General features: G+C 41.6%; 3 protein-coding genes across 6 annotated transcripts in view; 2 read left to right on the top strand and 1 right to left on the bottom strand.

The window, feature by feature from the left end:
* LOC129777468 (dnaJ protein homolog 1) overlaps positions 1-26,652 on the bottom strand; it is a 204,725-nt gene that overhangs the window by 128,052 nt on the left and 50,021 nt on the right. For 3 of the 4 annotated variants that reach the window (XM_055783738.1, XM_055783736.1, XM_055783737.1), the window contains one exon: positions 7,999-8,051. The exons of the other annotated variant lie outside the window; for it this stretch is intronic. The gene's annotated coding sequence lies outside the window, so the exon portion shown is untranslated. The remainder of the gene's footprint in view (positions 1-7,998; positions 8,052-26,652) is intronic. 4 annotated transcript variants of the gene reach the window in all.
* On the top strand, positions 17,008-18,654 carry LOC129773448 (uncharacterized). Its single transcript, XM_055777055.1, has one exon. It carries the CDS (start codon positions 17,008-17,010, stop codon positions 18,652-18,654), a length of 1,647 nt encoding a protein of 548 aa, XP_055633030.1.
* On the top strand, positions 20,639-21,145 carry LOC129773447 (uncharacterized). Its single transcript, XM_055777054.1, has one exon. It carries the CDS (start codon positions 20,639-20,641, stop codon positions 21,143-21,145), a length of 507 nt encoding a protein of 168 aa, XP_055633029.1.

The following is a 26,652-nucleotide window of genomic DNA, read 5'->3' as shown; positions in this document are numbered from 1 at the left end:
TGGATCATCGAATGGCTACGCTCGTATCTATCTGACCGGAGAGCGTTTGTCAAACTGAACGGATTTCACTCACGCGTTTTCACCATCACGTCAGGCGTTCCTCAAGGTAGCGATCTTGGACCGCTGATATTCATTTTGTTTATTAGTGATCTCTGCTTCCGGTTGAAATCGAGTTTGCTGATGTACGCCGACGACCTAAAAATCTACAAAGTGATATCTTCTCATCTAGACTGCTGCGCACTTCAAGCTGATGTGGACGAGTTATCTCTGTGGTGTACTGAGAACGGGATGAAGCTTAACACCAAAAAGTGCAAATTTATTTCGTTTTCCCGCCGACAATCCCGATCAGATTTTCAATATTCCATCCATTCAGAGGTTCTGGAGCGTGTAGAAACTATCCGTGATCTAGGGGTCACGGTTGATAGTAAACTCCTGTTCGACGAACATGTAAGCGCGACAACCGCAAAGTCCTTTGCCGTCCTTGGATTTATCCGACGCAATGCAAGTGGCTTCACCGATGCATACGCTCTAAAGGCACTATACTGTCCGATTGTCCGCAGCATCATGAAGTATGCTGCTCCCGTATGGTCACCTTATTATGCAATCCAGAGTATTCGGATGGAAAGGGTTCAACGCAGCTTCATACGGTATGCTCTTCGACAACTTCCGTGGAATGATCCAACAAATCTGCCGGACTATCGAAGTAGACTCATTCATCTTGAAACTCTAGCCGATAGACGCAGCAACCTTCAGAGACTGTTTATATTTGACCTCATCATTGGAAACATAGACTGCCCTTCTCTTCTGCAAAATATCAACTTGTACGCACCTTTCCGTCAACTTCGTGAGCGTGATTTATTGGTAGTTAATCGTCATAGAACAATGTATGGGTACAACAATCCTTTTGATAACTGTGTTAGATCGTTCAATGATGTAAGTGCTGTTTTTGATTTTAGTTTGTCTAAATACGTGTTCGTGTAGTGTAGATTAAAGAACTTAGACTAAGATTCAGTCTGTGGAGTTTTTAAAATTTGAGACCAAGTAAATAAATAAATAAATAAATAAATAACATAGTTGCTGGGTTAGTCTTCACGAGGGCCAGAGTAGTAAACGCGGTGGGATCCTTTCTACCTTACAAATCTGCAGGTGCAGATGGAATTTTTCCATTCCTGATTCAAAATGGAGAATCAAAATTAATTCCACCTCTTATCGAGATTTTTAAAGCAAGTCTGATACTAGACCACATTCGTTCGATATGAAGACTCGTTAAAGTAGTTTTCATTCCTAAAGCGGGGAAACGTGACAAATCACTCCCAAGGGCGGGGGTCTTCGTAGCCACTTGGTTACGCGTTCGCTTACTAAGCGATCGGTCGTGAGTTCAAACTCAGGACCCTCAATTGACCGACTTTGTGTTGTTATAGAATAACTACGTCCACGCAAACATCATCAGCGATGGAGATCGATCCACGGTCGAAAATAGATCGATTCATCCATACAACTGCTCTGCTCTGCAAGAAACATCGGGCTGCTGTTCTATAAATAACCCAACAATGATCACTATCAACTGTCTCCGCTGTCCGGTCTGCTGAACAATGGAAGAACAGAAAGAATACCCTTACGCCGAAATGGCTACTACTGTGTAATTTACCATAATGTAATGGAACAGAAAACTTAACGCCTAAATGGCTACTACTAACTACTGTGTAATTTACAGTTTATAGAAACATAAACATATGTACATGTACACGATTAAAACCCGGCTCTGTTACAGCTAAAATGCTAATGAGCCTAATAAATAAATAAATGGGATAAAAAAAACTCCCAAGGGCATTCAGAACAATTAGTTTATCATGAGTATTGCTGAAAACTATAGAAAAAGTATTATATGTTTATGTATTCATGTCCAAATGCCCATTATCTAAATACCAGTTTGCCTACCAATCAGACAAATCCACAGTAACAGCGCTACACACGCTTGTAACAAAAATTGAAAAATCTCTCTCGTCAAAAGAAACCGCTCTATGCACGTTTCTTGATATCGAAGGTGCCTTTGATAATGCTTCTTATCTATCAATGGCACAAGCTATGAGAAAAAAGACACTTCGATCTGCGTAGTCCAATGGATCCAGGGCATGCTCACACATAGACGAATCACCTCTGAGCTGGGCAGGTCGTCGACATATGTGATTGCAACGAAAGGTTGCCCACAAGGAGGGGTTCTATCACCTCTCCCTTGGTCACTTGTAGTTGACGACCTTCTGATAAGTTTAGAGGTAAAAGGATTCGAGGTTTGAGCTTTGCCGATAATCTAGTCATAATGGTACGTGGCAAGTTCGACGACGTATTTTCGAGCAGAATGCAGATGGCCTTAAACTTTACACAATCTTGGTGTAACACAGAAGGTCTGAGCATAAATCCCTCAAAAACAACAATTATTCCTTTCACCAAAAAGAAAAAAAACTGCCTCTGCAGTCTTTACATCTTGGGGGAGAGGAAATAAAAACAGCGCTTCAGTGAAATATCTAGGTGTGCGGCCTAGGATAACCTACGCCTCACTTGTATGGTGACCAAAGACTAAGGAGACTGTAGCTACAAAAAAGCTAAACAAACTCCAACCGTTGCAATTACTGGAGCAATGCGAAGTACTCCTTCAAAGGCATTGGAGGCTATCCTTCACCTGGTACCTTTGAACCACTATGTTCAGCTAGAGGCTAAAAAGCGCTCTAAAGCTTAAAAGATGGAAAAAAATATTAGACGGGGACAAAACTGGTCACTTGAGCATCCTGAATCTCTTACTCATTGAACCAGCCTCAGAGATGAACAGTGATTGGATGGAACCTAGTATTAATTATGACATTCCATATATAGTGATCGAACATTCTCGTTCAGTATGGGATGAAGGTGGTCCCAACGTTCGTAATGGTTCAAGCATGTTCTACACTGATGGGTCGAAAATGGGAATCAAAACAGGTGCCAGAGTGTATGGTCCCAGAACAAAAATATAGCTCTGGTAAACCAGTTTTTCAGGCAGAAAAAACTGCAATAATAAAATGTTTTGATGTCTGCCTCAAAAGAAAATATTGACTTGCTAATATCTGCATATTCTCAGACAGTCACTCGGCACTTAAAGCACTAAATGCTTTTGAGTGCTCTTCGAAAATTGTCTGGTAATGCATTTCCCTTTTACGGCAGATAAGACAGATAAGTTCGGTACAATTGTACTGGATTCCTGGACATTGCGGTATAGATGGCAACGAGCGAGCAGATGAACTTGCCAGGAACGGCTCAAGCTCACCATTCACTGGTCCAGAACCATTCTATGGAATTTCTGACTGTGTGTTGAAAAGTGAGCTGAATAAATGGGAAGACCGGGAAGTTACAGCCAATTGGATGGCTGCAAAACTTAAACAGGCAAAAAAAATTTTAAATTACTCAACAGCTGCTAAGCCTTAGTATGAAAGACCTCAGCACATTCGCTGGTCTTGTAACAGGACACTGCCCGAGTAAATACCATCTTAAAAACATAGGTTTAGCACAAGATGATATTTGTCGCTTTTGTAATGCCGAAAGCGAAAACTCGGAACATTGTGGAGCTCTAACAAGACGCAGACTTCAACAACTTGATAAAGCTATTCTGGAGCCCTAGGAAATTTGGTCTGCGTCGCCGATCAGGATTATAAATTTTATCAAACAGATTATTCCTGATTGGCACCTATCTCGCCATAGCTTTCAGTCTACTCCTTCATCAATAAGTAGTAGATAAGCTTGAAGTGTAGTATAAAAAAGGGGTATACCACAATAGTTCAAAATAATGGACGCAGTGGTTCACACCCAACAGGGGAGAAAAATGCTAGAGATCGGTTGGGAAATGTTTATATCATAGGCATTGTTTCACAGCCTCGCCAGAATCAGTATTACTTATTTTTACTATTTTTGAGCAGAGTCTCCGTTTGTGCTGCGCTTAACATACAATAAACATCTCTGCATTTCTTATCAACAGAATTTCTGTCAGTCATCAACGAAATGCAGTTTTGTAGATATGATTGCAAGAAGAGTCACACCCCTACAGGCCGAAACTTCAGTTTAGAGCAGGGTTTCAAAGTGGTCAATATCGACCCTCTGGGGTCGATTTCGGTTTCCCAGGGGTCGACATGAACGAAAATTGATTTTGGGAGTCGACCAGGTCTGAAGATCAATCCCTATTAAATAACACAAGTTTTTATTTAAAACTTTCAAGATTCTGTATAAATTGTGTTCTAACCACCCTGTTATAAAATGACTTATATTTTGGTAGAAAATATGTAGAAAAATCGTGGGGCACGTCGGATTTCCATTATCCACAATTAGCGACTTCATGATATGTCCCACGATTTTATTTTAGTCTTATCAATGCCCTAGACTAATGAAGGAGAGGTGTGATAACTGCTAACTGCTCTTTGCCTAATCATTTTCTAGCTTTTAGTACATTATGATGTTTAATCTCAATTAAACCGTTTAACTTAAAAGTTTTTTTTACTTATTTTATTTACCGACAAAACTATTCAGTGGAAGAATATTGTGACTGATGGTTGGTCGTCATCATGGTTTTACAGCTCACTCAAAGTTACAACTGCGTGATGTGCTGGTGATACACTGCGTGATTCACAGATAGCATTCAGTAGCAAAAAATCTGAGCCCTAGATCGCATAAGTCTCTACAATATGTTATAAATGTCATCAATATGCTTCGAAGGAATTTTTTTAACTCTTAGCTATATGAGAAAAACGATGAAATCCCGAATTCCGAAATCCGATTGCTTCTACACCCTGGAGTTCGCTGACCACCAAGAGGCTCTTGCTTAGCAAGATTTTCAGCTTCTTTGAAATTGTGTTTCAGCTGCAGGTTGATAATCTCAGCTTAGTGGAAACAAAATTAACATTATCGGCCTTTCTGGTAAAACGTTGAAAACCAAATTTAGGCAGAAATGAATATTCACAGTTTCCGCATTTGACAAAATTATCACAAAAGCTTTGAGACCATGTTATGTTCTCATATGTTACTCACTTGGACACATTACACAAGGATTTTACTAAGATGTTTCAGGATTTTCATTGCCGTTCTACGCATAGTTGTCCCATGGGGGAAAATGCAATCAAAGTTTCATACCATTTTTGTCTACCAGAAGCTTTCAGTATTTCAGTTTGGCAATACACCGGTTTTTCTTAGCAGTAAAGTATAGTCTAATGAAATGTGAAAAGTTCCCTTCATTCGAATCAATCAAACTTGATTACAGGTTTTAAAATTTATGGTGGGACTGTTATGCCTAGACTATCAACATGGGACGATTGAACTTGATGTTGTTTTCTGAAATTAAATTACTTTTGCTGAATTTACTTCGCGGATCGCGGTGACAAAGTAGATGAGAGTAGCTTTTCCAAATTCGTAGTGTCCTTTATTGCTCAATGTTCAGATCACTTCAAATTCCTGTTCATAATACAATGTTTTATGTTTAGGATAAGCTTTAGATTAATTTTGTCAGCCTTCCCTAAATTTCCGCTAACTGTCTATTCCGGTCTCTTATTAATCGTGTTTCTATTGAACGTATTTATTGAATGTGATGTGATGTTTCAATGTATTTTAATTCTATTGATTTCTTACCACGTATTAAATATTTTCCGTAGTAATTATCCGTACTATTTAGAATAAGTATTTTTAGAATAAGAATAATTGTATAAGTTTCTAAAAACAATTGATAATAAGTTTAAAGTAGAAATAGTATCTTGATTAAGTAAATACCTTGTATAAGAATAGTTTTAAGTATACTTTGTAAATGTAGCGATAATAATTAAACTTTTCCTATTCAACTTTTAACTTTTTTCGTAAGACAATCGTTCAATTCTTTAAGTTTCTTCTGTTTATTTTCTGCAAAGTTTTGACAGTTGCTTTTGTTTTCTTTTTTCCCTCTTTCTCTATCCCTCTCTCTATTTGCATCCAAGGCGCGGAGAAGTATATCCTAAGGTGGGCCAACTTGCTAAAACCACTCTTCAGCCATCTTGGAAGTCTACTGTGTTTTGTTTGTAAACAAAACACAATACGCTAGTGCCGAAGCTCGTTCCTGATCAATCTGTCTCTTTCACGCTTCAAGCAAATAATTCCCCTTCTGCTTTCTTCCGTACTGTTTTCATATACCGCTCCCCTAACCAACTTAGTAACGAAACGGCCTCACCTAGTCCCATAGACCCGTCTTGTTTGCATCGACACACTCCAACACGACACAGATTGACTTCGCCCGTTCATAGAGACGCTGCCGTTGTGGGAGCGTTCGACACCGAGGGGTCCGGTGACAACTGGGAACAAACAATAAGTTTTTTTTTGTGTGTTTCCGAAAGATTATACATAAAAACATCGTTTTATGAAGAGAGGAGTGATCTTCTGTAGGAGCATTGTACCACTGCGATCATTAGTTTGATCTATTGTAGCGAAGAAGGGAGTAATATGCAACACCTTTGCGGAATATAAATCTCATTGTAATTAGGCATTCGCTAACAAGGTGTACACGTGTTCTGTGATACTTTTTTTTTAAATTTTTTTTGGGAATTAGTTCGTTCTTACAAACCAGTGCATTAGTCCTGTTGAAAGCGCGACTTAAAATTCTTGTACTTGAAACGATTAATTTATTATGGATCTACAGAAATACATTATGGGACTGTTATGCCTAGAATATCAATATGAGACAATTGAGCTTGATATAGTTTTTTTCGTTTTGTGAAGAAAATTGTTAAAATGTAACACGGGACAACTATGCGTAGAACGGTTCAATATTTTCAAATTCCTCAATGGACAATAAATCCGTACTATATCACAGCCATGGAACGAGGAAAGGTTATAAAGCAAGAAAAGTTGATTATCATCAGCACAGATTAGGACTGCCGTTCTACGCATAGTTGTCCCATGTTCCACATTAAGCAACTGAGATAATCGCAATCAAAGTTTTCTAACATATTTGTCTACCAGAAGCTTTAAGCATTTCAGTTTTGCAATACACTGGGTTTTTTAAAGCAGAAAACTATTGTTTAATGAAATGTGAAGAGATTCCTGCACTTGAATCAACCATCTTGGTTACGGGACAATTGAACTTTATGTTGTTTTTTGAAATACTGGGAACAAACAATCAGTATTTTTTGTGTTTTTCTGAAAGATTATGCATAAAAACATCGTATTATGAAGGAGGGAGTGATAAAAAATACCGTTGCTGATACGTCTTCTGTTAAACTTTTTGTTATTTATTCGAGATTTTTTTCGTTCTTCCTAACCAGAAATGAGTGCATTGGTCATGATGAAAGCGTGACATTAAATTCTTGTACTTGAACCGATTTATTTATTACTAGCTGACCCGACAAACTCAGGGAGGAGTATCTAAACACCATAGAAACATTTATTGCATCCTAAAACCTCCATATGCCTATTTTGGTCACATTTGTAGGATAGAGAAGTAGTTTCATGAATTGTTGTCAAATTTTTCAACTTCCATCTATGGCAAAAATAAGCGTATTCCATTAAGATAACATGATTCTAGGGGTCAACATTATTCACATTCCAGCTACATTTTTCGAAATCAACAAACGATATCAACAACTGTTGTACAGTTTAATGAGCTGTGGTTAGGTCGTATTAAAAAAATGTCGTACCAAATAAAAAAAACACGTATTATGAATCTCCGTATACAAATAATACTTTACCATTATCATTTTAGTATAGTGGTTCTTGAAAATAGTTGTATATTTTCTTTTATTGGTCATTACAACTAATCTTTATGAACTAAGTAACAGGCGGTTGTGTAGGATTCAAAGAAAAACTAAATTCATTTGATTCCACTTTACCTCAGCAAAAATATTTATTGAAAATTCACGAGAAGACAATTTCAAACTTGACAAAAGCACAGTTTCTAGGCTAAATTAGGCCATCTTAAAATCTTGATCGAAATGGTCAACAATAACTTATATCTGTTGCAGCACTTACCTCACAATATTTATCCTCAGATCACGGCTTCCTTAATGCAACATTGAAGTGATCTGCAAGCAAATAAAAAAAAACATTAATATAGTTCACTTTTACAACAATGATCACGCCTGCGAGGAATTTTTATTCAATTCAGCAACTGGCGTGAAACGAACCCCTAATCTGTACATTTTAACACCTTCATAATAAAATTCGCCAATAATAAAAGGCGTGTAATGATGCAGGAGCGGAGATAAGAAATGTTGGGCAGTAAAAAACAATTTCGATTTCTTTAATCGGGTAAAATTGTATGACGTGAACTGCCTGAGGTAAAGAAAAAAAACCTCCGGCAATGAGTCTTCTGCTTCCTCTCCTCAGGAAATTTATGCTCCCAACCCAACAGGGCTAACAGTCAAATGAAATTACCAATTAGTATCGCTTATGCTATTCGGTGGGGTATCTTTACGATTCAATCGGTGCCTCCCCACCTCTGCTCTTATTGATACTCCACTACCAACCACTACCTGATTACGTGTGTCAGGCTTCCTGCGCCTCTGGCGCTGAAAATCACATCGTCGAAGCAGTGAGTGCCAGCAAACATCGGCATATCGACGGCTGACGCGCAGCGATGCCAATGTTGATTACCATTAAAGGTAATGGTATTTAATTTTTCCATTCTTCGCCGATGCCCTCCCAATGTAGGGAACCACCATTCGAAATCCGCTCCGCTCCCCATCAAGCCATCGATGCTCGAAAAGATATGTTGTTTGCGCGAAAATAAAACATGAACGAAAAAAAAACGCTTTGCTCACACAGTACACGATTCTGTGCGGTGTATCTCACGCGATGGCTGTGGATACAATTTATTGACAATGTCATGCGTAAGAGCCCATGCGTGTCCATATATTGATGCATTATTTTGACGCACATTTGTAAACGGGTTGGACAGATTTGCTGGTGGAGCAAGGCCTAGGCTCCGCTAAATCTAAATATGTATCAGTGTTCTCCTTCCATTAAGTCGGGACCAAGGAGTTGTAGAACAATTGTTCTTTTATTGATGGATGGCCAAATTTTGGATCCGATGGTTGTGGGACCCATGGCCGAGCCGTGAGCGTCACACATGTCGAGCTGTGGGTTCGATTCTTCATATAGACAGTATATTTTACATAGGACTACGTCTTTCAGTAAAGGTGACCTATTAGAAAACATATCCCGTTTTGAGCACCGTACTCTCCTGTTCTGAGCAAGTGATTTTTCCCTATTTCCGAAACTCAAATTACCGCTACGTGAGACCAGCGAAGCTTTCATTTGTGGTTTTCATTCTCAGCAACTAAAGACTTTCGGTATAAACAGATTCTAGTCTCGTTACAGCAAGTGAGAAGTCAACAGCCTTCTTTTCGGACATCTTCTGTTTTTCCAGCAGTTTCTTCAAGCCAAATTAAAACTGTTGTTCGGTCGAATTGGACACTCTAAAATTCAAAATAAGTCTCAATAAAATGTATATCCATTGAGAATCAAACCGTCATTTCAACATCATTTTTGCTCAAAATACCATGAAACCGTGAGTAGTTTCAACATTTCATTGTATGTCGGTTTTCGCCAGTGTTCAAAATCTAGTTTGTAGACTACTCATGTATATATATTTTTTAAATCTAATTTACAACAACAAAATGCGAAAAATCTCCATCATCATCATTGCGAACATGATAGCTGATGCAAACATAGAAACATTCAAACATTTTTGCATGTTCACAACACAGATTTAACATTTGAGACTAACAATTTTTTTATTTCAGCCATTGTTGCCGCTCGGTCAATATTTCTGGGTGTATATTTTACTAGCCCAAAATTTGTTTTTTGTTATCAATACCTTCAAACATTCACGTTTTCTTACTAAGCGCAAGTTCATGAGTCCAATCGCAGAACTGTTCATTGATTGATCTTCTAATCGACTCCGTTGAATTTAACTTTTACTGAAAAATTCCTAGTACTTCTACCAAAACTCATCATTATAATATCAGATTATTTTCAGACACAATTCCCGTTCAAATTTTTTCAACCACTTGCAAATAACATGTTTCTCCGTTACATGGAATAAATGTTTGATACAGAAAATATGATAGAATAAAGACAGAAACCTCCCCTCTCCACCCTTTTAAAGGGGGGAGGAGTGTCTAATCACCATAGAAACGTTTTGTGTCCCCTAAAACCTTCGCATGCCATATTTGGTTTTTTTTATTAGTTTTCGAGTCATGTAGAAATTTGTCTTTCATTTGTATGCCAGCCCACCCCAAGAGAGGGGGGTGGAGTGTCAAACCAGGCAAACTTCGTCCTGCCCAGATTTTTTGTTGTTGTTATCAATACCTTCAAACACTCACGTTTTCTTACTGAGCGCAAGTTCATGAGTCCAATCGCAGAACTGTTCATTGATTGATCTTCTAATCGACGCCGTTGAATTTACCTTTCTCTAAAAAAATCCTAGTACTTCTACCAAAACTCATCATATTAGTTTTCGAGTCATGCAGCAATTTATCTATCATTTGTATCGCAGCTCCCTCTTGCGCATGTGTTGCGGAGTGTCTAACCACCGTGAAAACATTCATTGCGCTCTAAAACCTCCATATACCTTGTTTGGTTTCGTTTACTTGATAAATTCTCGAGTAATGCAGAAAGTTGTGTTTCATTTGTATGATGGACACCCCTACCACCCCTCCGCCCCTTAGAGAGGAAGGTGGAGTGTCTAACCACCGTGAAAACATTTATTGCACCCTAATACCTCCATATACCTAATTTGATTTCGTGTGTTTGATTAATTCACGAGTAATGCAGAAATTTGTGTTTCATTTGTATGGCAGACACAACCCCCCACACCACCCCCCCCCACCCTTGGTGAGGGTAGTGCAGTGTCTAACCACCATAGAATCATTTATTGCACCCTGAAACCTCCAGATGCCTAATTTGGTTGCATTTGCTTGACTAATTCTCGAGTAATACAAAAATTTGTGTTTCATTTGTATGGCAGCCCCACCTTAGAGAGGGGGGAGGGGTCTCAAACATCAAAAGAACCTTCTCCGACCCCAAAAACCCATACATACATATTTTCATGTCAATCGGTTCAGTAGTTTCCGAGTCCATAAGAATCAGACAGACAGACAGAAATCCATTTTTATATATATATTAGGCTGTCAAAAAAGTCCTGCGGTATTTATTATGAATTTTCATTTGTTCATAAAATTAGTTACAATCATCTGTTTTAAGTCAAATATGCGCCGTTTTGTTCGATGACTTGTTCCCAACGAGATGCCAACTTCATAATACCCCTGTTACAGAAGCTCGCTTCCTTATTGGCAAAAAACTCGGATAGCCAATTTTCACAGGCCTCTTTTGTGGCTAACTACTGACTACCTAGCTCGCTCGCCATGGACAAAAACAGATGGTAGTCACTTGGTGCAAGGTCCGGACTATACGGCGGATGCAAAAGAACCTCTCATCCGAGCTCCCGGAGCTTCTGGCGCGTCACCAAAGAAGTGTGTGGCCTGGTGTTGTCCTGATGGAAGACAATGCGGCCTCTGTTTATCAAAGATGGCCTCTTCTTCATGAGTGCTACCTTCAAGCGGTCCAGTTGTTGGCAGTACAGGTCCGAATTGAGTGTTTGGCCATAGGGAAGCACCTCATAATAGATTATTCCTTGACAATCCCACCAAACACACAGCAGAACCTTCCTGGCCGTTAATGAGGGCTTGGCCACCGTCTGAGCCGCTTCAGCGGGCATCGACCACGACCGTTTGCGCTTCACGTTGTCGTAAGTGACCAGCTTTTCATTGCCAATCACCATCCGCTTCAGAAACGGGTCGATTTTGTTGCGATTCAGCAGCGATTCACATGCGTCGATACAGTCAAAGATGTTTTTTGCGTCAACGTGTGTGGCACCCATACATCGAGCTTCTTTGTGAATCCAAGCTTCTTCAAATGGTTAATAACGGTTTGATGACTTATCCCCAGCTCTTGGCCGATGCTACGGCTGCTATTATGCCGGTCTTTCTCGGCTAATTCAGCAATTTTGTCGCAATTTTCGACGACCGGCCTTCCGGAGCGTGGCGCATCTCCGACAACCTCTTCACCAGAACGAAAACGTTGAAACCATCGTTGTGCGGTGGAAATGGAAACTGTATCGGGTCCATAAACTGCACAAATTTTATTGGCAGCTTGAGATGCATTTTTGCTATTGTCATAGGAGTACTTGAAAATATGTCGGATTTTCTCTTTATTTTGCTCCATATTTGCGACACTATAACTCACGAACGACTTAACCAAACAAAACACTGTCAAGGACTATATTATAGCGCGCAAAAATACCTTTCCAACAAGCTATAGTTCAACATTTCATTATATTCGCCAGTGTTCGGTTCGGTTTTCGCCAGTGTTCAAAATCTAGTGTCTCAAGCGATTGTAGACTACTCATGTATATATATTAGGGTGCCAATGAATGTATGAGAAAAAATCGACCCTAAAATTTCAAAAAGTTACCCTATACAAAATGTTCACCACCTCCAAAAAACAACCTATGCCAAATTTCAGCTGAATCGGACTTAAGGGAGAGTGGCGCAAAGCGGTCAAAGTTTGAGTTTTCTGAAAATCAAAATTTTTTGGCATGAATTGTCGAGATCTAGTGTCATCTCGAAAAGATTGTTTTTGTCAAAAATCGGAACTTAGGTATTTTTCGGCATGCGAAACTAAAAGTATGATTTAGGGTGCCAATAAAAATAGTTATCTCGATTTTTCATTTGGAACTTGCTACGAAATATTGATTTGCACGATAACATACCCTATGCAAAATATTAGCTCATTCGGACTTCATTTACTGGTGTCGCAGACGTTAAAATTTGAGTTTTTTGAAAACCGCAAAATCCCCGGAAATCGGAGTTTATAAAAAAAAATGTTGATATCAAATGTCTTAAAATTGCATGACACGTTGAGATTTACAATTATCTCAAAAAATTTTTTTTTTCAATTGCACCATTCGCACCACTTGGTGGAACGGGACCTGGAAAGCTACTTCGCCGACCGATGATCAGCTATACCAACAAAAAAAACGACTCCAGTTTGCGAGGTACCATGTCAACTTGCCAGCGGACTTCTGAAAGCGCGTTATTTGATCTGACGAGTTCAAGTTCGAGCTGTTTAACAAGAAAAGGCGACTCCGATTGTGGCAGAAGAGCGAAAAAAGCGCCCCGGGACCTGCGTCTACAACCGGCTATAAAGCACGGTGGTGGAAGCATCATGGTGTGAGGTTGTTTCTCGTGGGCTGGGGTGGAAAGCTTAGCGCAGGTCAACCTACTTTTCCAGTAGTATTGACTGGAATACAGAAAAGTTTGAAAAAACACTTTAATTTCAAATGGGGTGGATTTTTTTTGTGCCCATCACTGTATAATTCACTTCAATGAGGATGTTCCAAAGAATGTGAAATATAGGTATACCATTAAGTATCTCCCCGAAATCATAGTATTATATTACAGTATTATAGTACTGGAAATCTTGAAGAATCAAGTGCTTCCATGAATTCAAGAAAACTTCGATTTGTAACTCTAAACCGACACAAGTCTGGCTGAAGGAGAATTGAAAGAGAAACTTTTGTTGATCCCTGAGGAGGGATTTCCGCATTTTATATAACGTGCATTGTACATAGATCACTAACTAACTAACTAAGACATCGCTAAATAATTCCCATTTACTATCCACATACTGAATCAAGTTGCACGATCAATAGTCGAACTTGTGAACCTGTTGATAGGGGAATTACTATTACTAGAAGTGTATGTTGTACGGCACAGAAGAAGGAAAATAGTAGATTTTGATAAAATAATATTCACGGTGACTTTTAGTTTGAACAATATTTCAATAGATAAATGAAATTATTAATGGAAATACTGATTAAAAAAACCTGATAATTATAACAGTAGGACCCATATAAATGAATATGAGAATAATATTTTACGTTTCCATTCCTTTCTATTAATGGTCTGTGAATCCTACCCGAATTTATTTTTTTAATTTTTATTTTGTCTAAACATAGTTAGTACCCTGACCCCAATTACACTCAATCCAAGATACTTTATTCAACATCATGTTCGACACCCGGAACAGAAATCGTAAAACATCTCATTTTTTATCCTCAAATACTATCTGGCATTCCGCATCAGCACACTTCGGAAACACAAAAAAATTATATTGACACAACATGTCCAATTGAACCCCAATCACCTTCGTCACGACCACCGCTGTCAAGACGAGGACAGGGCGGCAATATAATTTATGATTCGAACAGCCCATACGCAGTACGGTATGTGGATATGCATGCGAATGCAGTAGTACTCACTTCGCACCCAATCAAATTGCATGCTCGAGCGGAAACGACGAACAAAACATATTACAATGACAACGGCGGCGAAGTCTAAACAGTCACGGCTGAAAATTGCCTATTTTGATTGTTCATGATCGAGTGTACTCGCGCCCACGCGTCGTCGCAAAACTGACAATCGGACGGAAGTGCCAAGTTGGTGGAACGGCGACGGGTCATGTAGCGATTGTCCTACATTAATCATACCGGGGTTGTAAATGTTTGGTGATTTGATGCATTTTTGTTTACCTACGAGACAGTGGCTGGCTGTTGGGAGGTCTTCGGTGTGAATGATTCTGAGTGTGTGTTATAAATGCACCATGTCCACTCGAACATAATTCGTTTAGACTATACTTGTAATGTGTAGTGAAAATACTATTTTTTTCAACAAAACATTTTACAATAACATAAATACTGCATCAACTTGTCTGCCGACCCCATGGTATGCGACTATGAATCACCGGCGCCAAGAATGGGTCAATTTTTTTCTGCCATTTTCCCAAATGGAAGGTAACTCCCCGGGTAATCTATGTGTATCATCAAAACGGGCTGTTTCGGAGGCTTTTGTAGGCGCAATACAATCAAAACCCTGCCATTCGGAGTGTCAGTTATTGATGCCAATCGCAATAAATCGTTACCGGGTAGGGCAGCGGGTGACCAAACTGACGAACAAAGCACTTTCCAACCAAATGCTGTTGCGATTCGTGTTCGATTTATGTTAATTCCGGTATTTTATTCGCGGGTATTATTTGTGGCTCGCTTGCGAATGCCATGTCGATTGAACACTTGCTCGCAACCAGGTTTTGACCAGGGGAAAGTGGGGCTGAAATGCCGTCGTTCAACTTTGGGAGTGAAAAACTTGCGCTGATTTATTGTTATTATTTTATTGCTACTAGCCATGTGACTCGTGCTGTGAAAATAAATATGTGTTGCCGCCGCCCTTAGGCATAACACCGGAGGGCACGCTGAAGAACCTGTCGGAAAACGATCGTCGTGACAAATCTGAATAGACCAGAGTTTGACGTTAAGGATTTCTAGAAAGGAAGAAGTAAACAATAATTCTATAGAGAAGAAAGCATTAAATTAAATTGCACAAGAAAGCTATAGTCAGAAGGGTTTAAAACTAAAATTGAAATTATAAAGTCTATTGAATTCGTTATTCTAGTTATTTTCGGATTCGTAAGTACATGACTTTAGATAAAAAATATGAAAATATATGGAACTAAATTTATTTTATAGGATTAGTAAATCTCGATAAAGATCGATTAAAGAATTTGTTCGGTAAAGAAACCGATGAACAGAAACACTAATGTAAGTAATTTTTATACCTAAATTGTCATAAAAATAAATGAAATGATTTTCAGTTTTGAGCTGCGTACTATAACCTGCTACAAAAAGAGTTTTTTAAATTCGATCCGAACAAATTTCTCAAAAATTAGTGAGATGCCATCCTCCAAAGAAAAACATAACCGCGAGTCGACCGGGTATGATTGTGCGTTGTGCGAGAAACCAAACCATGCAGATAGCGATATGGTTTACTGTGAAACCTGTCACAAATGGTTTCACTTCATGTGTGCAAAGGTGACCGCAGAAATTCGCAACAAACCGTGGGCTTGCAAGGATTGCAAATTGGCAGCCACGGACGACAGCCCTAAAACGCCAACCACAGAAAATACCATCGTCGATATTTCCGATTCGCGGGAGGAGTCGGGTGACTGCAATACTCACGTCGAAACAGAGCTTGATGAAGATGAGTTACAACACCGGAATGAAATGTTGCAGATTAGGAAAACATTCGATCGTCAACTTCAGAGGGAGAAGGAGAAAATGAAACTACAACTTCTTCTAGAACGAGAAATGCTGGAAAAAAAAAGAAAGCAGTAGAAGCGGAATTTAGTAGGATGCGAAGCGAGCTTTACAAGGAGTTTCAGTATCAAGAAGATGAAGCTGGCGGAGGTCCTGTTGTACAAACAAACGGATGCGGATTTGGAAACATTGTGGAGGGAGAAGTTCAAATTCCCAAATGATCAAAACAAACATGTTGTCGATCCACGGGGAGCTTTTTCAAAAGTTTCCACTCTCAAAGATGTACCGACGCAACTGGGTACCAACAAGGACAACCTACCACCTCTTGATAAAGTTTCGAAGGAAAATGCATCGCTCCGGGACCACCTGGTACCATTACAAATGGACAAGCCGTTTATACCGCCCGTATAGGTGTCTCACTTTATGGAACAGCCCCCACACCGCTCCCCTAATCCAGCCGTTTAACAGGGATACCAGGAGTTGTCAAAAGCGCAGATAGCTGCACGGAAGGGCCCATTCGCTAAATAGCCGGTGTTCACAGGGAAACCAGAAGAGTGGCCCCCTTTTTATAAGCAGTTTCATAAATGGAAATGCAGCATGTAATTGGAGCAACCTCGTAATAGGAAAAATGTTAAAGTGAGAACCAGAGAGAATGAGGGCTTCCTGAACACCCATATGGGAATAGAACAATCGTCGAAACAGCTATCAGATCAGCAAAAAAGCTACGTTCAGTACGCCAACCGCAAGCCATGCCGTGCGTGCGATCAACTAGATCATCGCATTCGTCTATGTGAGGAGTTTAAGAAGTGACAGAATGGAGTGACAGAATGAAAATTGTGGAGCAATGGAAATTGTGCCAGCTGAGCCTTAACGAACACAGACAAACGCGCTGCCGTTTCAAAGGCCACTGCAACGTTGGTAACTGCAGGGAACGTCACCACTCACTCATTCATCCGACGAATTCAATTGCACCGCTTTCAACAAACTGTCTCATTCATAATTCGGAACAACATCCCGTCATCTTCCGAGTAGTTCCAATTAAACTTTATAACGGGAAGCGAACTATGGACGTCATCGCTTTCTCATCGTATTCTCTGATGGAAAGCAGCGTTGCTGATCATATGAATTTAGGCGGTGTCTGGAAACCAATAATCGTGAAGTGGACGGCTGGCATGAGCCGACTGGAACTAGATTCAAAATCCATCGATGTGTCGGTTTCTGCAAAAGGATCAAAGGAAAGGTTTCTTCTTCGCAATGTCCATACGGTACAGCAGCTGCAATTGCCGGAACAGAAGATACGATTTGCAGAGGTAACGAATCGATTCAAGCATCTCTACGGTCTGCCGGTGGCTGATTGTCTGGACGGTCCTCCCAGGATTCTCATCGGTCTCAAACATCTGCACGTGTATGCACCACTTGAGTCGCGCATTGGCAAACCTGGCGAACCAATAGCAGTACGAACGAAACTTGGTTGGACAATATACGGCCCTCAAGGCAACGATGATCCATCTGCCGGTTCCACTGGTCATCACGAATCTGGTGAACTAACAGACCAGGATCTGCGTGAACTTCTCCGAAAACATTTTACTTTGGAGGAGTCTGGAATGTCCGTCATAGTGCTTCCAGAATCAGACGAAGACCGCAGAGCCAGAGAACTACTGGAAAAAACAACCATCCGTGTCGATGACCGCTTCGAGACGGGGCTCTTATGGAAAGATGACAACCCGCAACTACCAGACAGCTTCCCGATGGCGCTAAAGCGTATGAAAAGTTTGGAGCGGAAATTGGCGAAAAATCCACAGCTTGAACAGAATGTGAAAAATCAAATTGAGGAGTATCAACTTAAAGGGTACACCCACGTCACAACGCCGAAGGAGTTATCGGAAGCAGAGCCAGGTAAGGTCTGGTTCCTTCCACTAAACGTTGTCTTAAATCCCAAAAGGCCGGAAAAGGTCCGGTTGGTTTGGGACGCAGCGGCATCTGTCCAAGGAAAGTCTCTCAACTCCGTGTTGTTAAAAGGCCCCGACCTTCTCACCAGTCTCCCATCAGTACTGTGTCCTTTCCATGAACGCCCTGTCGCTTTCGGGGGTGATATTGCGGAGATGTATCACCAATTTAAAATACGTGCGGACGACAAATCAGCGCAAATGTTCGTTTTTCGACCGAGTTCATCCGGTCCTCCGGTGATTTACATAATGGATGTCGGCACTTTTGGTTCCACCTGTTCGCCATGTTCGGCGCACTACATTAAGAACCTAAACGCGAAGGATTTTGTCGATCAGTTCCCTGATGCTGTCAAGGCAATTGTCGACAAGCATTACGTCGACGATTACCTTGATTCCACATTCACGGTGGGTGAGGCTATAAAGCGGGCCAGTGAGGTTGCTGTGGAGTCCGCCGTTACTGCTGACAATCGCCCGAGCATCGCGGAGCTACATGACACACGTCCTGCCTGTGGGACTGCTGACGGATGAACTGACGAGCAAACGCGATGCAAGGGAGAATGCAAGGCCTCGTTCGGTTCTATGCTAACTGTGTGCATTGGTGTGAGTGTAAGCACATCACGTGACAACTTACGTGCGCACAGTTGAACTGATAGTAGACCCTCATCGGGTTGTCTTGCCTATGCCCCACAGTTGCGTTCATCCATTCTAAGGCAGGATTTACCCTTCGGAAATGGGTGTCAAACGGCCCAGAGTTCTTGAAATATTTTGGAGAGCTAGCGAAAAACCAAATGATCCACTTTCGTTGTGATAAGACCGGCGGTATGGAAAAAAGTTCTGGGGATGTCCTTGAATACAGCAAAAGATACTTTCGTGTTTGCTACCGTTCTGCGCGACGACTTGAAGTCTTTCTTGATGGAAGGGAAGCTACCTACAAAACGTATTTTATTGAGCATCGTCATGAGCTTTTTTGATCCGCTCGGGTTGTGGGCGTTGTTCACTGTATTTGGAAAAATGATCATCCAGGATCTTTGGAGAAACGGTTGTTCTTGGGACGATATCCTCGATGAAAAATCGGCGCAGAAATGGTTCAGGTGGATTGCTTTGCTACCACAAGTTCAAAAAATGCATGTTTCTCGCTGCTACTTTTCCGACATTACGCCATCCGATTACCAGAACCTCGAACTTCACATTTTTGCAGACGCCAGTGAAGATGCCTACGGGTGCGTCGCTTATTTCCGAGTTATTCTAAATGGACATCCAAGGGTAGCATTAGTGTCGGCCAAATCCAAAGTTGCTCCTCTGCAATATATGTCCATTCCTAGAATGGAGCTTCTTTCTGCTGTACTGGGCGCGAGAATGTCCGCTGTGGTAAAGGCCAATCACTCGGTACAGGTGAAACGTCTCGTGATTCACATCGATTCCGCAACTGTACTCTCCTGGATTCGCTCCGATCACAGGAAGTATAAGCAGTTTGTGGCATATCGTATCGGGGAAATATTGAGCCTCACGAATCCTATCGAATGGCGCTGGGTTCCTTCGAAAAGCAACATATCTGACGTTCTAACCAAGTGGGGTAACAACGGACCACCGCTTGAAACTGGCGGAAGGTGGGTAAATGGACCTGAGTTTCTGTACCGCCCTGAGGATGAATGGCCACAACGGATACTGCCCGAACCGGATGTAGAAGAAGAGCTGCGAGCGTTCCATTTGTTCCATGAAATTCTATTCCCCAAGCCTTTGATAGATACCGCACGTTTTTCGCGCTGGAATATTTTAGAGATGTATAGCTTGCGTTTTTCGTTTCATATCAAACTGCCGCAGAAAGGCAAAGAAGTTGCCAATCGAGTCCGTTCAAACCACACCAAAGTTGGAAAAGTTGCTTAAAACTTCGTTACCGTATATCAAAATTCCACTGAAATGCGAGGAACATCGTCGAGCAGAAAATTACTTGTGGAGAACAGCACAGCAAGAATGGTTTCCGGACGAAGTCAAGATATTGTTAAAAACCCGGAATCGACCACATGTGCAGTGGCACTCCGTTAAACGATCCAGTCCTCTGTACAGATTGTCCCCCGTTTTGGATGATTCTGAAGTTATTCGGATGGAAGGGCGGACAGCCCATGCAGATTTTATCGCGTTCGAACAGCGCTTCCCTATTGTTCTTCCAAAGAGTCACGACGTTACCAGCAAGCTTATTCGTCATTATCATAGACATTTCGGTCACGCGAACCGTGAGACAGTAGTGAACGAACTCAGACAACGCTTCTATATCCAAAACATTCGAGCTGCGGTTCTGCATGTGATGAAGAACTGTGCGATGTGCAAAATTAATAAGTGCCAACCAGCAGTTCCCAGAATGGCACCTCTGCCTGTACAACGTCTCACTCCGCAACTACCTCCGTTTAGTCACGTGGGGATCGACTATTTTGGTCTCGTCATTGTAACGATTGGACGACGATCTTAGAAGAGGTGGGTTTGCCTGTTTCCGTGCCTAGCGACTCGGGCAATTCACATGGAAGTCGCCCATAGCTTAAGCAGTCAATCGTGCATGAAGGCCATCAGGCGATTCATCTGCAGAAGAGGAGCTCCATTGCAATTTTTCTCAGACAATGGTACGAACTTTCATGCAGCCAGTAAGGAGCTCGTTCAAGAGGTGCGTCGTATCGATTTAGAGTGTGCTGATGTCTTCACCGATGCTAGAACTCGATGGACGTTTAACCCCCCTGCGGCGCCGCACATGGGCGGCGTTTGGGAGAGGTTGGTTAGGTCGGCGAAGGATGCACTTAAGGCTCTACACGATGGTAGAAAGTTAAATGACGAAATTTTACTCACTGTGCTAGCTGAAGCTGAGGACATGGTGAACTCTCGGCCGCTCACATATTTACCACAGGAATCAGCGGACGTCGAAGCCATATCGCCGAACCACTTTCTTCGAGGGCTGCCTTCTGGAGAGCGTGAAGAGGTCCACGTGCCAACAAATTCCGAGGCACCGACGGCAGAGCTCGTCAAGCATTGGTAAGAACATCGAAGGGAATTTTTCGACGAGCAGTCGCCAAGCTTGCGGCAATGGAATTAAGATGTAAATCTGGCCAGATTACTAGTTCTGAACCAGAGTTACGGGAGGGGGAATTGTTGCCGCCGCCCTTAGGCATAACACCGGAGGGTACGCTGATGAACCTGTCGGAAAACGATCGTCGTGACAGATCTGAATCGACCAGAGTTTGACGTTAAGGATTTATAGAAAAGAAGAAGTAAACAATAATTCTATAGAGAAGAAAGCATTAAATTAAATTGAACAAGAAAGCTATAGTCAGAAGGGTTTAAAACTAAAATTGAAATTATAAAGTCTATTGAATTTCATTATTCTAGTTATTTTCGGATTCGTAAGTACATGGCTATAGATAAAAAATATGAAAATATATGGAACTAAATTTATTTTATAGGATTAGTAAATCTCGATAAAGATCGATTAAAGAATTTGTTCGGTAAAGAAACCGATGAACAGAAACACTAATGTAAGTAATTTTTATACCTAAATTGTCATAAAAATAAATGAAATGATTTTCAGTTTTGAGCTGCGTACTACAACCTGCTACAAAGAGTTTTTCAAATTCGATCCGAACAAATATGTGAGACACTTTTGTTTTTTTTTTATAATAACACTTGTTCAATATATTAATTTTGAACAGCTGCAGCCACATGTATCGCAGATGAAACAAAGATTCGTGTCAGACTTCATAAGGCTAGTCCATAGTAACGTACTTTTTGAAAAGTATATCAAAATCAAAATATTACATATTATTTCTGAAGACATGCAATTAAAAGTCATATAAAAATATGTGTCCATTTTTTTTCGAAAAGGAATGAACATACGAGATTTGACTAAAATCAAAGTAATTTAATTTTAGGTACAGGATCTTTCAGATTCCTTTTCAGACGCTCGCGCAACAGATTTCAATAACTTCTTCAAAGGTGAACCGATTTTTATTTTCAAAAAACGAAAATAAAGCTTTTTTAGGACATTTCCCACTACCCCTTTTTTCGATAATGCGTTGTAAACGGTGAACAAAATTCTTCATGCACAACTCTAACATTACGACTTCGATGCTGTTGAAAAACCTTCTTTAAGTTCCTCCAAATTTTGTGGCTTATTAACATAGCAACGGTCCTCCACGTACCCCCAGAGGAAGTAATCGACGACGAGAAATGTTGAAATTCTTACCATAAGAGGACAAAGTATCATTAAGGTTTCGGTTGCTCGAGTAATACGATTTCACTAAAAATACACGTTCCTGTACATTGTACATCTTAGCACTAAAAACCATCCGATCAGACTGAACGAGTAGCCGAATATCGTCGTCCCGAAGTGGGGAATGCAGTGTTACCATCGACGGAGCTATTCGGGAATTCGGAAATGGTTATAAGGAGCTATTCGATTTTTTTGCGTGAGCACTCGTTCGCTAACTGATAACGCCCAGTTTTCGAACGAGTGCTGTATTTTTTTTTGGTTGGGCTGCTTTTTAACCGGGCGCTCGCTAGCTGGGCTATAGCCCAGTTTAAAAACAGTTAAACGTCAACTATAATGTAAACAACAACATTGGTGAGGGGTACTCCAATGCATCACGGATCTATAATCATCAATACACTGAAAGAAATAATTAGTACTTATATTACAAATCTTATAGTTCCTAGTACCAATTCGATAGTAATTTTCTACCGTGCTAACTATTCGTACATTCTACGTGAGTAAATGGTAAACACAAGTGTCAAAATTTATAGCAGAATATCGGTTCAACATCGATCCGGCTTTCAGGATTTCTGACTTGGTCATTTGTTTATGCTGGCACAATTCGCAGATGGATTCACTTCCACGCTCGAAGCATTTTGCTGCAAAATGATTGGCAAGTGGGTAATGCATATCAGCGCTGGTATTTTGTTGCCGGTGCCGTCTGAAGTGTTTGAATAGCACAAGAATTGGATAAATTTAACTGGCACAATATTTGTGCAACAGATGGAGAGGACCAACTGAAGACTTATTGAAGAACTCAGTAAACATTAAATCGTATAACCAGCGCATAAACATCATCATTTATCCAATATTTCGGGTGGTAGATGACACACCTAACTGGCATATACATACCTGGCAAATACTTGCGAATTAGTTTAGATAAATAAACGATGAGTGTATGAATTTTATTCGGCTATTATCATACGAATATACGATTTAGAAAAAAAAACAAATGGCTCAGGTTGTATCAGGTCGTTCCAAAAGTTTTTACCCATCAGTGCGTTGGTGGTTCCGCACGAACGAGAGCATGATGGGTGCATGCGATGTGGTTACGGATGCTGGAAGCAAGGGGAAGCACAGTCTTGCAGCCTGCGCAGGACGGTCTCGTGCATAAGATAGGTTATTGAGTATATAGATATACAAAATTTCTACAACGTTGAAACGATGAAGCTCTTCTAGAAACGTTAGTCGCATTAAAGAAGAAAAAGAAACATTTTGATGTGTCAAATTCATAATATGATGTGATATGTCCAATTACGATCTAATTTGATTTACTGTTAAGTAATTTTCCACAAGATGTAATACGATTTTTTGCAGTACTACATTGATTTAAAATATTAGTTTATATGACTCACAAACTGCATCTATCTGATATACATATATGTCGATTAAACTGATTTAACGGAGAGAGAGAGAGAGAGAGAGATAATCAATTGAGAGCCGTGGTGGCTCGTACTGTCTCAATTATTCGTCTCCAATCTACTCGGTCCTGGGCCACTCGTCGCCAATTCTGTAAGCGTCCTGTCACTCGCAAGTCGGCTTCGATCTGGTCGAGCCACCTGGCACGTTGAGCCCCTCTATTCCTGTTGCCGGCGGGGTCACTAAAGAAAACGGATTTCACTGTACTGTCGTCCGGCATCCTCGCGGCATGTCCGGCCCACCGTAACCTCCCGACATTCGCCAGTTGTACAATGGGAATCTCTCCAAGTAGTGCCTGTAGCTCGTGGTTCATACGTCTGCGCCACTCTCCGCTCTCCGTTCGTACTCCATCAAAAATAGTCCGCAGCACTTTCCGCTCAAAAACGGCCAGAGCGCGTATGTCCTCCGTGAGTAGCGTCACAGTCTCGAGTCCATAAAGGACCACTGGTCTTATTAAGGTTTTGTACACCGTTAGCTTTGTGCGACGCCGTATTCTTCTTGTCGTTGGATCTCTTTCGTGGTATTGTTGTCGGCGGTGATCAGAGATCCCAAGTACGCGAATTCATCAACCACTTCCAGTTCATCGCCGTCCACTGTCACTGTCCGTTCATCTGTCACTGTCACTATCATCTGCGGAACCCAGGAGTTGAATACTTTTGTTGAAAATCGTGTCCCTCGTTTCGATGCCCGCACGTCGGATTATACCCTCAAGGGCTATATTAAATAGCATACAGGATAGTCCATCCCCTTGCCTTAAACATTTGCGTGAGCGTGATTCGAAAGGGCTCGAGAGTGCCCCCGAAACACAAACGTAGCAAATAACTCGCCCCAAGGTAGCTTAGGTCAGCCGTGTCAGTTTGTCCGGAAAACCGTAGTCGTGCATGATCTGTCATAGCTGTTCTCGATCGACTGTATCATAAGCTGCCTTATCATAAGTGGTCACGTTGTCCGACATTTCTGGAGGATTTGTCGGAGGGCAAAAATCTGGTCCGTAGTGGCGCGGGCCCCATGAAGCCCGCTTGGTACTGCCCGACGAAGCCTTTGGCTATCGGGGATAGACGACGTGTTAAAATCTGGGAGAGCACCTTGTAAGCGGCGTTAGTTAGCGTTATGCCGCGGTAGTTGCCGCACTCAAACCGATCACCCTTTTTCATAGATGGGGTAAACAATACCCTCCATCCATTCTTCCGGTGATTTCTGCTCCTCCCAAATCCCGGATATCACCCAATGAAGTGCCGTTGCCAGTCTGTTTTTACCGTGTTTATAGAGTTCAGACGGAAGTCGGTCTTTTCCAGCGGCTCTATTTGCTTTCAGCAGCCCGATTTCTCGTTGGAGGTCGAGGGCTGGGACATCATTATCGTTTGAAGGCACTCCCTGGTAGGTTTCCATTACCCCTCCATCTGCTATCTCGCCATTGAGGTACTTATCGAAGAACTGCTGCCACCTGTCGACCACCTCGGGCTAGCTTGTAATCAGGTTTCCTTCCTCGTCCCTACACATGTCTGGATTCGGTGTGTAGCTCTTACGAGATTGGTTCACCTTCTCATAGAACTTGCGCGTATCATTAGCCTGAAATAGTTGTTCTAATTCGTCACGATCCCTGTCTTCCTGCTGGCGCTTTTTTCGCCTCAGTATCGTGGTCAACTTATTCCGCGCTCGACGATATTTGGCCAAATTCTCCCTCGTGGCAATGCTTAAATAGTTTTTCCGATCTGTTTTACTTCTGTCCATCGCTTGCTGGCACTCCCCGTCGAACCAGTCGTTTCTTGGGCTCGTAGTTTCCTCACCAAGTACCGCGGTTGCGGTCTCTTCGATGGCAGAGCTAATCTTACTCCAGCCGTCTTCGAGATTCGAAGCATTTAGCTCCCCAGAGGAGGGTAGTGTCTCATCCAACAGGCGCGCGTAATTCTCGGCAGCTTGCGGGTCTTTTAACTGCCGAATGTTAAACCGAGGAGGGCGGTTTTGCCGTGAGTTGTAAGCTCTCGATAGTTTTGTTGATGCACCGCTGGCCGTTGTCGTTCGTGTCGGTGTGTAGACTGCATGGGCCTATCACCGGTCTGTACATTGCTTCCCTACCAACCTGGGCGTTCATATCCCCGATGCCTTCGTGCGGACAGTGCACGTTGATGATACTGTAGTTGTAGAACCGGCCATTTATCCTCAGTACACACATCCTTCCGTTGATCGCCTTCCAATTAAAAACGCGATCCAACATTTTGCCCAACACTACAAAGCCCGTTCCCAGCTCGTTGGTAGCCCCACCGCTCTGGTAAAACTGGGCCTTGCCGCCGCGGACTTTCCACACCTTCTCACCTTTGCGACAGATTTCCTGCAAAGCCACGATACCGAACTTGTGGGGTTCTAACTGCTCGAGCAGTATTCGGTCGCCACCCACGAAATTTAGCGATCTGCAGTTCTAGGTACCAAGCTTCCATTCCATGTCCTTATTTCGTTGCCTGGGTCCATGCCGGATGTTCCGAGTCGTAATTGATTGAGTATTCGTAGTAGGTTAGTTTAGGTAGGTTGCTTCACCCTCCGGAGGAGAGAAGAGGAAGCCTCACCTTCCCTGTCAGCATACGACCAAGATCCCACCGGGGTTGGTTACTCGTACCCCAGCCGGCACCACGAAACTGATTTAACGATTTAACGATAATGTATGTTTAATATGTTTGTATGTATATAAAACCGATGCCTGGTATAGCGAATTACGACTTACAATATGCCACAAAGCCATTATTTTCTGCGCAAATTTAATGCATGAAAATTTGTTCATCCATCATTCGCTATAGTCTGAACGCTATCTGAACGTTGTATCTCCA

The sequence above is a fragment of the Toxorhynchites rutilus genome, chromosome 3, assembly GCF_029784135.1.
Source record: "Toxorhynchites rutilus septentrionalis strain SRP chromosome 3, ASM2978413v1, whole genome shotgun sequence".
Lineage (NCBI taxonomy): Eukaryota > Metazoa > Arthropoda > Insecta > Diptera > Culicidae > Toxorhynchites > Toxorhynchites rutilus.
This window is presented reverse-complemented; position numbering and strand designations above follow the sequence as displayed.

What these genes read in the sequence shown, in the direction of transcription:
- LOC129773448 (XM_055777055.1), top strand. Translation starts at nt 17,008, where the DNA reads ATGAAAATTGTGGAGCAATGGAAATTGTGCCAGCTGAGCCTTAACGAA.
- LOC129773447 (XM_055777054.1), top strand. Translation starts at nt 20,639, where the DNA reads ATGGAAGTCGCCCATAGCTTAAGCAGTCAATCGTGCATGAAGGCCATC.